The 14,793-nt window shown below is 31.4% G+C and overlaps 2 protein-coding genes across 2 annotated transcripts; one reads left to right on the forward strand and one right to left on the reverse strand.

The window, feature by feature from the left end:
* The first annotated feature begins 817 nt into the window (after positions 1 to 817).
* Positions 818 to 3,640, forward strand: LOC110615984 (protein mago nashi homolog). Its single transcript, XM_021758264.1, has 3 exons — positions 818 to 1,128; positions 2,264 to 2,440; positions 3,361 to 3,640. The coding sequence occupies exons 1-3, from the start codon at positions 910 to 912 to the stop codon at positions 3,418 to 3,420; spliced, it is 456 nt and encodes a 151-aa protein (XP_021613956.1). The 5' UTR covers positions 818 to 909; the 3' UTR covers positions 3,421 to 3,640.
* A 2,915-nt stretch (positions 3,641 to 6,555) lies between these two features.
* Positions 6,556 to 9,255, reverse strand: LOC110616088. The gene is made up of 5 exons (XM_021758408.2): positions 8,802 to 9,255; positions 8,191 to 8,625; positions 7,741 to 7,833; positions 7,482 to 7,621; positions 6,556 to 7,122 (listed from the first exon to the last, which is right to left on the reverse strand). The coding sequence occupies exons 1-5, from the start codon at positions 9,198 to 9,200 to the stop codon at positions 6,681 to 6,683; spliced, it is 1,509 nt and encodes a 502-aa protein (XP_021614100.1). The 5' UTR covers positions 9,201 to 9,255; the 3' UTR covers positions 6,556 to 6,680.
* Positions 9,256 to 14,793: the final 5,538 nt, after the last annotated feature.

Below are 14,793 nucleotides of genomic sequence, written 5' to 3' on the forward strand. Positions count from 1 at the left end.
TGTGAATCAAGTTGAGCAAATATTTGCACCTGTATACTTAGTTTAATAATAAGGATATCTGAGTAAATTTAAAAAATTTTAATTTTTTTTTTTAATATTTAATTTTCATTTAAAATAAAATAGTTGAGAGCGGATATTTGAAATCATAATAGAGAGATTATCAAGTTTGCTCAAATCATATATACTGTATAATATATTTATTTTCCTAATTTTAGGAATTTAGACATTTTATTAAAAATAAGAATATAAACAAACAAATTAATTTATATTAATAATATTTAAATTTATTTTAAATTTAAATAAAAATTAATTTAAATTATTTGAATTCATTTTAAATTTAATTATTATATTCGAATAAATTTATATATTTGAATTAATAATTTTCAATTAAAAATTTAATATTTTTAAAAAATATTTAAAATTTAATTTTTAAATAAAAAATCTATTTTATATTAAATTAATAATTTAATAAATTAGTTCAGACAATAAATACTCTATAAATAAAATTTAAATTTATTTCAAATTGCAACTAATATTATTTTTAAAATTTAAATTTATTTTAAATTTAATTATAATTATTTAAATATATTTTATTAGAATCCGCTCACATTAAATATCCGAAAATACTTGGAAAAATTTTGTTGTACAACCGTGCTTACATACAATCTGAATACCAAGTTTTTTAATGTGCATATATACAATATATTTAGCTTCTAACTGGCCATCTTTCAACGAAAAATGGGCCAATAAAATAAGCTCACATGGATTGAGCCCGTCAAGCTTCCTGAGAGTCGGCCCAAATTTGGAAATATAATAAGCCCTGGAGTTGTCGGGCAGGGAGGCCGTTTCCTTCTCTTCTACTGTGTTGGAACAGCCTTTGGCATCCCTGCCAGAGCGAGAGAGACAAAGATGGCAATGGCTGCAGAAGACGATGAGTTCTACCTTCGATATTACGTGGGACACAAGGGGAAATTTGGCCACGAATTCCTTGAGTTCGAGTTTAGGCCAGATGGCAAGCTTCGATACGCCAACAATTCCAATTACAAGAACGACACCATGATCCGCAAGGAGGTCTTCCTCACCCCTGCCGTCCTTAAGGAGTGCCGTCGTATCATCTCAGAGAGCGAGGTTTTCTTTCTTCTCCTTTCTCCTCCTTTCTCTTTAATTTTTTAATCTACAAACTGGTGCTTTCTCTCTCTTAGGGTTTGTTGTGCTTGCAATTGTCAGTTCAACTAAGGGATACGTTAATTGAAATAACAAAGAGAGAAAACGTAGAGAGAGCAGCGAGAGAAGGGAAAAAGCGGTAGCGTAACCTTGACTCCCGCGGAGGGCGTCGCTTCACCTCGGCGATCCCTCCGCTCGTGGGTTTTTTGTTCTTGTATAGTTTTCTGGATCTTGGGTTATTTGCGAGGTGTGATTTGCAGATCTGGAGGTGTTGTGGTTTTTGGGTGTTCCCCCTTGTTGGTGATCGCCGACCTGTTGTGATGTGTTTATGTTGTTGCTAGTTGCTTGCTGCCATAGGTTGTTTAGCAAGTGGATTCTCGCCTCTTAATTCGGTGGAGCTTGTTGCATCCGCGCGATGGTGACGGCTCCGGGGAGTATCCGGTCAGGCAATAGGTCTGGCTTCCCTTAGTCTGCAGAGATTAGGCCGGTGAGCGTCTCTCTCGCCCATCTGAGTTTGTGCCTTGTGGTTCCCTTGGCTGGCTTTTCACAACCTTTGTTCGGTTCCTGTGCTTCTGCTTGCTCCCTTCGGGGATTTCTGGTGAAGTTTGGTTGTCCGGACGTCGTTTCACCTAAAGGAGATGCTGATTGTTGGTGGTTTGTGGTGATCGGCGATTCTGGATGCAGAGGCGGTGCTCCGCGTTGCCCTTGGTTTGTTTACTGTGGAATTTTGGGTTCTGGTCTCTGATCGCTTGTTTTGGGTTGGTTTGGATTGAGTTGGTTTGATTTGGATTGCTTTGGGCTGCGATGGGTTTTTTGGTTGGGCCAAGTTATGCGAGCCTTTTGGCCATGGAATGCATTTCTGCAGTTACTTTATTGTTGTTGTTGTTATTATTATTATTTAATAAACTCCTTTAAAATCCTGCCATCATATAACAATCATTTATCTTGATTCCTATTATTATGTGCATTGGAAGTCTGTGCGCTTTAATTATGCGGTATATAGATGCACACACTGCGCTTGCACACAGAGAGAGAGAGAGAGAGAAAATTATATGATTTCTTCCTGATTTGGTTCAAATGATTTTTTTTTCCTCCTCAGATAATGAAGGAAGACGATGCCAACTGGCCAGAACCAGACAGGGTTGGGCGACAAGAGCTTGAGATTGTGATGGGTAACGAGCATATCTCCTTCACTACCTCCAAGATTGGGTCGCTTGTTGATGTCCAGAGTAGTAAGGATCCTGAAGGACTTCGCATCTTCTATTACCTTGTTCAGGTCAAGATTTATACTCCCCTTTCTGTGTTTATTCTTTTTGCTTTATATTATTTAGGTGTGGACATAAGTTTTGAATGCACAATCTTTAGCTTATTTTGTGCAAGCAGAGGACTGAGAACCAGACTAACTTGTGTGTATTTGAACTTTTACGCTAATAGATATGATGTATTTAGATTGCCAATGTTATTTACCTGATTTGTGATGTTGATTCTACTTGGTTTGATTATTAAGTTCACCCATAAGACAAATAGCTTTCCACTTTAAAGAAAAAGTTTTGTAGAATGTAGAGTGCAGTCATGAGCAATTTATTAAAGTATACCAAATGTTTCCGCACTATATTTTTGATAAGGACTCTCGCTGTATTCTTAAGCTATCTATGCAGCAACCAATTAGATATTACACTCTTAGCAGTGGGCCCTAGATTTTTTAGATGGTCTATCGTTTATGTCCACTATCTAGTTAACCTACTTAAATGCTGAAAACTCAAGAGTGGCATCTTCCTCTTTTCTTTCCATTTCTTCCAAGTTGCTTATGTCAATTGTAATTGTGATCATATGAAAAGTATATTTCTAAAGTATTCTATGTTTGAAGTAGATCACTACGAGTATTTGTAATCTAGGGGGAGGCGACTAGCCTTTGACTCATTGTATGAAGTAAATTAATTCAAGTGTTTCAGGGCCAACATGAAAGATTGAAATGTTGGTGAGGTTTGTGGGGTTCATGTGGATATAAGTGGATGCTAATCGGAAAAGAAAGCTTCCCACTCAGTCTCAGGGGGCCTTTTGCTTTGATTTTCTTATTTTATCTTGTATGTTGGTTATCATATTGTAGTATTGTAGCATGACCACTAGTCAGCAAGTAAAAACATTTGAGAGTTTACCATAAATACTGGTCCTTAATGGCTTTTTATGTGGTTGCAGGACTTGAAGTGCTTTGTCTTCTCTCTTATCTCACTACACTTCAAGATCAAGCCTATTTAAGTGTACTTGTGCTGTCCATTCAATTTGTATGAAAGGGGTTTATTTTTGATATTTTCTGTCTTTTGCTGGTAGGATTTGATGTTTAAGTGACTTGATAGTTTTATTGCTTCTCGAGAACTGTTTGAGGCTGTGCACTGATGTATGGGCATACGGTTTCATTGATTGAGAATATTTTCATGAATAGGAATGCTTCAGTTTTATTGAAGCTTCATTTTCATCAGATGAGTGTTTGTTTGTGCGCTAGTAAACTAAATAAATTGATAATCTAAGCTCGTTTTATTGAATTAAGCATTCAAATATATGAATTTCCAAAATCCAAAAAGTGAATATGAGATTGCTAAGGTCATATGATGATTGACTTGAAAAGTTGGATGTATTCTGATTATGGTAAACTCTTTGCACTAAATAATTCACATTACTCTCTCTCTGTATAGACAGGATATTGTAGTTATTTTTCTATAGATAGATTCTTCTGTCTTCTTAATGATTCCTATTGAAGGGAAGAAGCTTAACTAGGCCGTATTAACTATAACCAGAGGTTTACATGGAGGAATTTGCTGCAAGTGGAGGATGTTCTGCTCTCCTCATCTCTTTCCTTCTTCTTCCTTTGTTTTTTTACCCGTTTTTGAATGCTTCTTGTTAGGCTAGAAGAGGTTTTAGAGGTGATTTTCGCTTCTCTTGCTCCATCCGCCATCTTAGTTCCCGGCCTCACACTTGTCAGTGGCACCCAGCACTTCGCTATCTGCAAGGATTCTGCAAAATTTAAGCCGCTTTATCTTTATAGCTATGGCGTATAATTTAATCTTACTCTAAATTTCTTATGCCCTCATCCCTTGGAGATTTCAAATGGCGTTAGTAATTGTGGGATCATGAGTTCCGTTAAGAACGGACCTAATCTATACCTAAACCATGCATTTCAATTCTCAAAGAATAAAAAAGGATTTAAATTTAAAGAAGATAACATAAGAAAAAAACCAAATTACATCCAACTATTATAAGAAGTACGAGCTACTCTATAACAATTTAACACCTTGATGTTTTAAAACAGGATTACAGAACTCAAATTCAAGTACATGGAAACAACAAAATAGATCAACGTATTAGAAGGTCCATCTCCCTTCAATCATTCACATGGTTATGGTTGGAAGTTTTGTGTTTCTAGTTTGAATATGGAGGATACTTCAGCTTCAAAAGTGTTAAAAGCAAGGTAATTTTCGGGATTCATCTTTCAATGAAGTGGAATGGGGCATAATCCAAGCCAAATATAGAGTAATTTTGACTTCACAACATATTATACAGGGAAGAAGTGTGAAAAGAATTGGTGATGGTATAGACATATGGAGAGATCTCTGATTGTTAGATCCTCGTTAACTATTTGTACAAACAGAATGAAAAAACGCTATTTCACTTAATATGATGGCTGATTTAATTGAGAATGGGCAGTAGGATGTTGAGCTTGTGAGAATTATTTTCCAAGAAAGAGATGTAACGCGTATCTTGCAAATTCCACTTTTGCGAACGGTTAGAAAGGATCAATGGGTGGGAACGGTTAGAAAGGATATAAAATGACGATTGCCATTCCAGAACAGCAGCTTTCCGATCAAAATTTTCCTTAGGGAAAGATTTGACAAGTACAAGTTCCAGGTAAAGTTCATATTATGGTGTGGAGAACTTTGAGGCAAACTTTACAATGTGATGTTAATCTTCAATACCGCCATGTTGAGATTAATAACCACTATCCGGTTTGTAATCATGAAGCAGAAAACGGAGATGTACATTCTTTATGACTGTCCAGTAGCGCGCCAAGTCTGGTTGTTGTCATCATTTGGTTGGTCACCGGTTCAGTCACTCCATCAATGGCTCTTGCAAGTCTTGCAGCAGCAGTTGAGGTCGAAGGACAAAGAGAAGGTGTTCATGATTATGTGGAGCTTATGGATGTCAACAGCTAGTTTAGTGCTTTCGGAATGGAGAATGGCGAGGAAAGGAAAGCAACTGCAGCAATCTGGTACTAAATGTGGGATATGAAAATCTCCAACACTAAATATATAAATGCAATGTGGATGTTTCAGTTCAACTGAATGGTTTGTTGAGTCTTGACATGATTATTAGAGATAGTAATGACTTATCTTGTGCTGGTCAGCTTGCTATTCATATGGGTATTAATGATCCAACAATAGGAGATGTATTATGCTTTTGTAAAGCTTTGAGTTGATTAAAGTCTTTTGATTTTTTTTCTAATTTGTGCATAATTTGATTATTTTATTTTGATTTAAGCTTTAAGATTAAAAGAAGATGATAGACCTTATTTTTCGATACTTGTTGATAATTGTATTTTTTTTTTTGGTATAAAACTTTAGAATTTAATTGTAATAATATGTGATTAGGCGCAAACTTCTGTTCATAAAAAATTAGAGCAAAATTATAACTGAACATAGAGTTGACATTAACCTTGAGCACGATTGAAGATTCTGTTTTTATTGCTTTTAAAATGAGCATGCTAATAACAGCATCAAATCCAAAATTAACCCTACAACTTATATGCTATATGCTATAAATAAAATAGCGAAACGAAGGGTACTTAATTTTAATTGATTTTGACTACTAAATGACAATTTTATCCTTCACTTATTACTGCATTTTTTCTGAACCCAGTATAGACTTTTTGCTACTCCTGTGGGCACCAATATATTGATGTACGGCAATTTCAGTTCAGTATTTCTTTTCAATCTTCAGTAATTTTCAGTTTGGTCCCCAATTAAAACGACGTCGTTTGTTCCAGATTCAGAATGTCTGTGCTTAAGTTTGTTAGGCCATCATTGCTCTACCTCCAGCCCTAGTGTATATATAAACACTCTAAATCTATATTTTATAATATAGGTGTCTGTCTCCTTATATATTTAAACAAAAAACAATAAATTAAGGTGTACATGTATCTTGTAAAACATAAAACCGAGTGCTAAACTGGAAGTTTAAGCTCAAACTTCCCAATAAAATGAGGTTTGACTTCTTTTCTTATAACTCTCAAAAACCTAATCAATAAAGCATTATCAAACAAACTTCAGTAACCTTGAATTATAAAAACTAGCATGCCATGTAGATGACGAAAAGGATAAATTCTATGCTACTCTGACCCTATAGGATCTCTCAATCATGTGTGGATTGGATCTTGAATGTCGTATATCTGATGCTTTGTCAGCCCAAAGAGCATTCAAAAAGAAAACCTTTCATATTTACAGACCAACAACATAAAAAGTGAAATTTTACACACCGTCTGGATCAGACCACCTTCTCTTTACCTCAGATTTCCACCGAACTTCCTTGAGCATCCCATCCAATCCATAATCCCTTTCCATAACTAGGTTGATTCCCTCATCGGAGTACCATCCAACACCAATGCAGAGGATGCCATCTTTGCTAACATCAACATATCCTGTGACACCACCTGGCAGCCAAAGAACAGTCACATCCTGCATATCTACTATCTCCTCCTCCCCAAAGTAGATTGGATTTTCAGGCAAGCTTCTCTTTTTCAAGGTTTCTGCACAAAGGTAGACGTATGGTGTACTATTGCTGTCCTCAGTTACCAGCTCGTCTCCAAATACTGGAGTAGCATTCACCTCAAAAACTTTCCATGACCCAGTCAGCTCTGAAGGCTGAGTTCGTTTCCTCTGAGAAAATGGCTTTACATCCAATTCCATATCACTGTTCACATCATAATAGGCACAAAATTAGCTCATCTTTTTGGTCGAACGCAGGAAGAAAGACATATGAGAAGAAACACAAGAAATCAGAGAACCCAGAAAAAAAAAAAATCAATTTCCTAAAATATGGAACTATGGGAAGTGAGTACAAGGAAATGTGTGGTAAGTGAAAAAGCAAGAAGGAACATCCTAAACAAAAATGGAACACTGTAAAGATTTTTCTCCTTTACCTCTTTACCACTTTAAGCCGAAAGCCCAAGGGTAAAAGAGTAGGAAAATAAACCCTTTTATACTTGAATAATAGGAGACATGGATTGAGCATTGAGGAAATGCATAATAAATGGGAAACATATGAAGTACCTGTAATCACGGATATTTGCTGGACTGACCCACTGTTCTTCGTAAATGGCAACTCTCATTATCTGTATGTCTGATCCCCCATTATTGAATTCTATGGTATGAACAATACGGAGTCTTTTGTGGCAACCTTTGACCAAACACTAAGCAGGAAAACATTAAGAAACCTTTAACAACTTTCCTAAATTTAAGAGAGAGCTAAACGACTGGTCTGTCATATTAAAAAATGCTTCATAGCATTAACATAACATGCTGAACTTACTTGCTCAAATTTAAAAGTTGGAGTGAGATAATATTTGGAATCATCATCAACACCAACCGGAATATTGACTGGACCCCTGGAATATGATCCATCCTGCCAATCCATGAATAATATAAGCATATTTCTTGACCTCATTGATAAAAATAAATAAAAATACTAGTTCTAAGTTTCCAAAAAAAAAAAAAATACTAGTTCTAAAAATCTGAAAGCAGTTACTAGTGAAACGACCCAAGACTAAACTAGAAACAGAAAGTGTTTGAAGTTACTCCTCTAGTGGTTCTCAGCTAAAATGATTGCTATAAAATGTATTCATGTAATCAACAAATATGTAAAACCTTATGCGGTTGGATTAGAAAGCTACACGCCAATTCACTACTTTCACCTGTCATGTGTTGCAATTTCATCAATTTCTCCCAGTTTCCAATGTTAAATGAGTCAGGTAGATCATACCTCAAAGAAAACAAGACCCGGTTCATTGCCCATGACATCTTCTTCCATTAAATCACTTAGTTCAAAGTCAAAAGACTCAAAATCAGGCAAAATATGACTTGTACCAACATTGCCTGTGTGATTTCGGGGCAAAGAAGCATTCCCATCTTCATTATCCTTGAGTCTATTACTCCCAACTTGCTGTAGCACTTCACCATAAGGATTTAAAGTCACCCATTTTATCTTCCTTTGGATTTGCGATGTCTGTTCTCCAGATGGGGATGGCACTGTTTCAATGTGAGAAAGAGTGTAGCAATCATATAAATGCTCATTCCTGCTTCCGATTTCAATGGGTTCCATTTCGGCAGTGATGGGGGAAAATACTGCTCCCACCCCCTTCCATATCCCACTCACACTACTTGCAAATGTATTCCATGCTGGTCTTATTACAGGTTCCTGATACAAAACTTTAAGTATCAATTCTATCATCACTACTGAATTTAGTACAGGAACGCCTTGCATACATTTGCATAAAGCATAAGGATTCAAAATTGAAGCGTTTTCACACTGTATTTCATAGCAATTTCAGCCAGACCAACATAAAGTATAAAGATAAATAAATTTACACATACCTGAGTTTGGAGAACAGTATCAATCTCCATTAGCATAGCACCAGAGACCATGATTTTACCATTTCTGTTCTGCTTCTCTCTGACCACTCTCCTGCCTCTCCTCCTCTGCTTGGCTCTCCCCTTTTCTTTCTCCGCAGCAGCTTTGGCCTTATCATTGTCAATGCTCCACACATTTTCCTTTTTTCCCTTCACTTCCACTCCCTCTTTGCGACTTACATTTTGGCGGTGGAGGGGTTTGTTCTGGCATTGGGTTGTGAAAATTTTAGAATTTAGTTTCTGAAAATCAGAGCCAATTGAAACATCTCGTATAGAAAGGGTGGATTTGAAGGTGTGATGAAACCCAAGTCGATGATTAGAGATGAAAGGGGTCTTGCAGAGGTGAAGACATGGCGACAGCATCTTCTTCAAGCTTCAAACCAAAAATAACAAATCTTACTGAGAAGATAAAACTTAGATTGTTGTGGTTCCTAGCCTAAAAGAAGGTGGCTCCTTTAGGCCCACAAACCATTTGTAAGTTCTGACAAGCAGCAAGGCTCTAAAGGCTGAAGCCCAAGAAAAAAGCTTGGGCCTTTAAGATTTGTTAGTTTTTGAAATCTATGGTTTCTTCCAAGTTATGCCTCCAATGAATTTCCCACCTCGTAGGCCAAATCAAATAGTTCACTTTCATTGATGAATGAAATAGTGATGTGGGAGATTGTGACATTCATATTTTTCCAGAAAGAAATAGACAGCCACAGACAGAGCATATATGAATTAGTTGAAGTGTCAAGGGCTGAGACTTGGCTCACCTATTCCCTTCCCTTCTCTTCTCTTCTCGTCCAAAGCAAATGATTTGCCTTAATTATGGGCCTACTCTGTCCAAAAGTAGATTCTTATACATGTGATGTTCTTGGCATTCAATGAAGCCATTGGTGCTTTCTTTATCATATATACTAGGATTTGTATGCACCCATTTAATAAAATTTTATTAATTTAAATTTAAATATATCATCCATCATAATTTTAATTAGAGTATTATTTGTTTATTAATTAAGTGTACAGAAGTGTACAAAAATTATTCAAAGATAAGATATATCCTCATGTAATACTTATCACCTTGATTGAGAAAAAAAAAAAACATTTTTCTTATTTTCTCACTAATTCATTAAAGTTATATTTAATTCTGCTGTATTTAAAAAATTGGGGAAAATAAATATTTAAAATGGTACCCATTTAATTATTGATACCAAACATGTCCTAAACATTTCTTCTCCTTTACTCAAAACTTTGGACCAGCAAATGAACATTCAGTCATCACTCATCACGTCGAATGCTGTGGACTTGTATTCTATTAAATTCTTCCATCAAATCCAATTACGGGCGAATCGCATTCATGGAATATGACCCCACGTTACCCTTTACTTAATTTAATATTATTAATTATATAATTAAATAAATTAAATTATTTATTTATCTAGTCACTACATCAGTGCCACGTCTACAATTTGACTCTTCAACACCCAAATCATCGTCTTCCTTCCTTGTTTCCACCGACCCACCTGGTGGCTGGTTCTGTCACGCTAATCAAGAAAACCTAGTATTTCTATGCCGTCTTGAACATCCCAAATCTAAAGGATTCTTTAAGAAATTTGTGCCCTAAGCCTCATTGCGAGATCCAATTTTCTTTTCTTAATCTTTCTCCTTTTTTTTCTTTTAAGTAGACTCTCATTTACGTATAATTCAATTTTAATTAATTTGCATATAATTAATTTACTGTCAAATGTATAATTTTCATATATAATGAATATGTTACAATGAATTTTATTGAATTAATTTGATTAGTTCTTAACGATTAACTCATTAAATTAATTTTTAATAATTTTTAAATCTCAAATTACAATTATCAATTACTAGGTGGCGAAAACCATCACACTAATTCAGCTTGTTGCTTCCAACTCCATTCATCGTATTTTAAATTATTTTCGTATATACTTTCACCGTTCAAAAAAAAAATACATATAAATAAATTTAATTTTTTATAGTAATTTTTTAACACCATACATATCTAATTTGATATTAATTTGATAAATAATATTAAATTTAAATATATTTAGATATATCAGAATAATATATAATATAATATAATAAATAATATTCTTAATATTACACATATTAATATTGTGAATTTGTATGGAAAATATTATTAAAAATTTTAAGTTAGGGAATTTATACCCGTTATTATATCATTGGAATTATCAACTAGTATTTTAAGTTTTTAATGGCATTTAAAATATATTATTTTTTAAAAATAAAATTACATATTACATTAATAAAATTCTATTGAACAAATAAATATATCATTTTAAATAGAGAGACAATCATACCTAATAGATTTTTTATTAAAGTATGAGCGGTTAGAGTGGCACGACAACAAATCCATTTAACAGAAATATCAATTTTAGGGTCTAACAAATATTTATAATAATTTAAAATCAAATTCAGTTCAGAAATATCTAAATATGGAGACCGAAAATATTGAACCACTTGCAAACAGTTCATAAAAATACAACCATTAATTGTTAAAAATTCGGTCGCAAAGAGCAAATAGTGATGAAGAACTAGTGATGAAGAATTAAAACTTTTATTTCCATAAAAAATAAAATGTCTGACTTGGTAACCAATTTCGACTTTTGACGGGACTGACAAATTAACATTTAGAAAAACATGTAATATCATCATCCTATTAAGAGAAAGGAAAATCAACATTATTAAAAAATCGAAACAGATATCTTTTCACCTCTAATTTAATAATAGATACCCCTCTAAAAAATGTTATAAATCTGACACAGAGGTTTTCATATTTTAAAAATTGATTAAATTGTATGTGATAAATATCTCCACCATATAGAAATCATAATTAACGATCGGAATATTTTTTGAGTTCTTAATAGTGATAATAATTTCTTTTTTTTTATCGATAGTCAATTAATGCAAATTATTTTTTAAGAATAAATTAAATTGAATAAAGAGGAAGAAATGAGAATATCAAGTTACAGAGCGACCACATAGGAAATTTTGCGCTAAAATAATATAATTTAGACTTAAATTTAAGTTATTTGCATTTAAAATATATTATTAAAGAGTTAATTTATGATAGTGATATAAATTAAGAATATTATTTTTTTTAAACTAATACAAATTATCTGGTAATTAGAAACATTCTCAATTAACATTATTTATTAAAATATTAAATAATTCAAATAATTAAATTATTTTAAAAACTAAAAAATGTATACTTTCAATATATAAAATTAGTAAAAGGGTAAATAAACTATCTTTAAAAAACACAAAGTGATCCATAATTATGCATAATAAAAAGGTAAATCAATATGCCTGAATTGGAAGAAAGTGATTATGATAAAACTATTTAAACGTAGAATGCTATAATTAAACGTACGAAATAATCTAGAGAAAATTATTATTTATTTTTTTATCATATATAAAAAAATTTATTAATCGATTGATCAATTTTAAAAAATATATTAAAATATTATTTATATTTTAAAAAATTTATTAATTAGTATTTTCATTAATTTTAGTCATTAAATATTTTAAAAAATTTTAAAATGTTATTGATACAAATAAATTAATTAGTTAATTTTTTAAAAATTTAAAAAATTAATTAATTAATTTTTTAAAATTATAAGAATTAAATAATAAAATATTTAATAGTAAAATTAATATATAACTAAATAGTAAATTTTTTAAAATATTATGAATATTTTAATATATTTTTTAAATTGAGAGACTAATTAATAATTTTTTCTATATTATAAAATTTAAATAATAATTTTTCTAATAATATATATTTATTTGACTTTCATTAAAACAAACTTATAAATTAAAAATAATTCCATTTCAAAAAAAAAATTAAAAATAATTTTAATTATTATTAAAATTCATATAATTGAAATAATTCAATATTTAAAATTTTAAGAAAGGTGAATTTAACATGATTGAGGTGAAAATCGATCCATAATGGAAAAAGGAAAATCTAATGATATATCAAAGCAATTAGGTATGACATAATAATTAATTAACTACCTCCATGTAAATCACAGCTTGCAGTGATTAGACCATATCCAAATCCAATATATTTTCGTCCGTTTGGTATTGATTTTTTTAAAAAAAAAAATACATTTTAAATGAATTATTTTATTTTTTAAATAATAATTTAAACTAAAATAAATATTTTACTCAACATTTCTAAATTAAAATGATAAAATTATTAATGAATTTTATTGTATTAATGTTGAGCCGTCTTTAAAATTAAGAATTCTTCAACTATATTAAAAAGATTACACTATAATTAATTTGATTAGATTGGAACAGCTAAACTAAACTATTCAAAGTTCTATGTTTTATAATTTACAATGATTATTAATAAAATAACAAAATCAAATCCAAAAATATTCCAAATCTAATTAATAATCTAAGACAAATAGTGAGGAAAAAGGTAGGAAATATAAAAAGAAACTTTATCTTGGTTTGGGTAGTCATGGCGACCATAAAGCTGGTGTCCATGGCCACAACAGCCTTCCTTTTGTCCACCAAAATCTCATCCATATCACTCACCCATATGCTTTGGTTGGAACCAAAAATCATTCACGCCCCATTTACCTAACAATCTCTTCATATCATTTCTGCCATGTCAAACTACTCATGGCCACTCGATTCATATTTTTATGGATCTCAATTGGAAATCAAATTAATTAAATTCTATTTAAATTTAATAACTTATAATTTTGATAAGTTAAAATTTTAATGGGTTACGTTCTTTTTTTATAGTTTTCTTTAAAAAAAATTATATTCAACCAACACAAACTTAAAGTAATTATTATTATTTTATATAATGTTTTTTTTGAAAGAAAGAAAAATAAAAATTAATTATTCTCTCATATTTTATTTAATTATTATTTGATGTTTTTTCTTTCATGATATATTAATTTTATTTGTGATACGATATGAATAAATAAATTTTCTTTCATTAATATTATTGTAGTGACAAAAATAATATAAGAGTTATTTATAGTATTAGAAACACTGTTAATAGCATTACGTATAAGCTTTTAATTATATGAAATGCGAAACTGATTATATTAATATAATTTTATATTTTTTTATAGCTTATCATTTATAATAACGTGGGAAATTAAAGTTTTAATTATAGTTATTTTTAATATTTATTTTTATATTTTATATGTTTTATTTTAATAATTTTTATTAAATAAATAATATTATTATTTTATTTGAAAATTTTATTACATTAAATTGATAGTAATATCAGTTAATAAATTTTTTTTATTTAATAAAATGGGCGGATAGCAGTCATATGATAATTTATATAAAAAAATATTTTAAAAAAAATTGGAAAGAAGGAAAATAATTTGAGTTAAATAATATATAATTAAAGTTTGTTGTTTTTTTTTTCTGAAAAATAGAATTATTTATTTTTCACTGACACGAGGGGACACGTGTAATAAAGTGATAAAAAGAAGGCGGGACTTTATGAAAGCAATAAAAGGGAGAGAAAGAGTAATTAGGCAAAAAATTAACATCACACACACGTAAAGTTGACCACAGCTTCATACTTTTGTTGAAAAGAAAGAGACCCATGCGTTGTGGGACCCTGACTCTAATTTGGAGGTATTATCGCGAGTGAGCTACTACACATGATGTTCCTGTGGGTCCTCATTTTCAATGAACTCTCTCCATCTAATCCATCATCCCCATGGTCCACGTTTCGGCAAGCATCCCATGTGATCCTTTTCCACCCTTTTCAGGAGGTCAATTTCGTCATCCCACTCACTTCTATTTTAATTTCACCCTTCTAATTTTCTTGCTTCTTGACGTTATTTGTTGATAATTTTAATCTATAATTATTTTATAACTAAAAAATAAAAATTATACATATATATATATATATTAATTTATACAACACTTAGCAATAACC

The sequence above is a fragment of the Manihot esculenta genome, chromosome 5 (assembly GCF_001659605.2).
Source record: "Manihot esculenta cultivar AM560-2 chromosome 5, M.esculenta_v8, whole genome shotgun sequence".
In the NCBI taxonomy this organism is placed as follows: domain Eukaryota; kingdom Viridiplantae; phylum Streptophyta; class Magnoliopsida; order Malpighiales; family Euphorbiaceae; genus Manihot; species Manihot esculenta.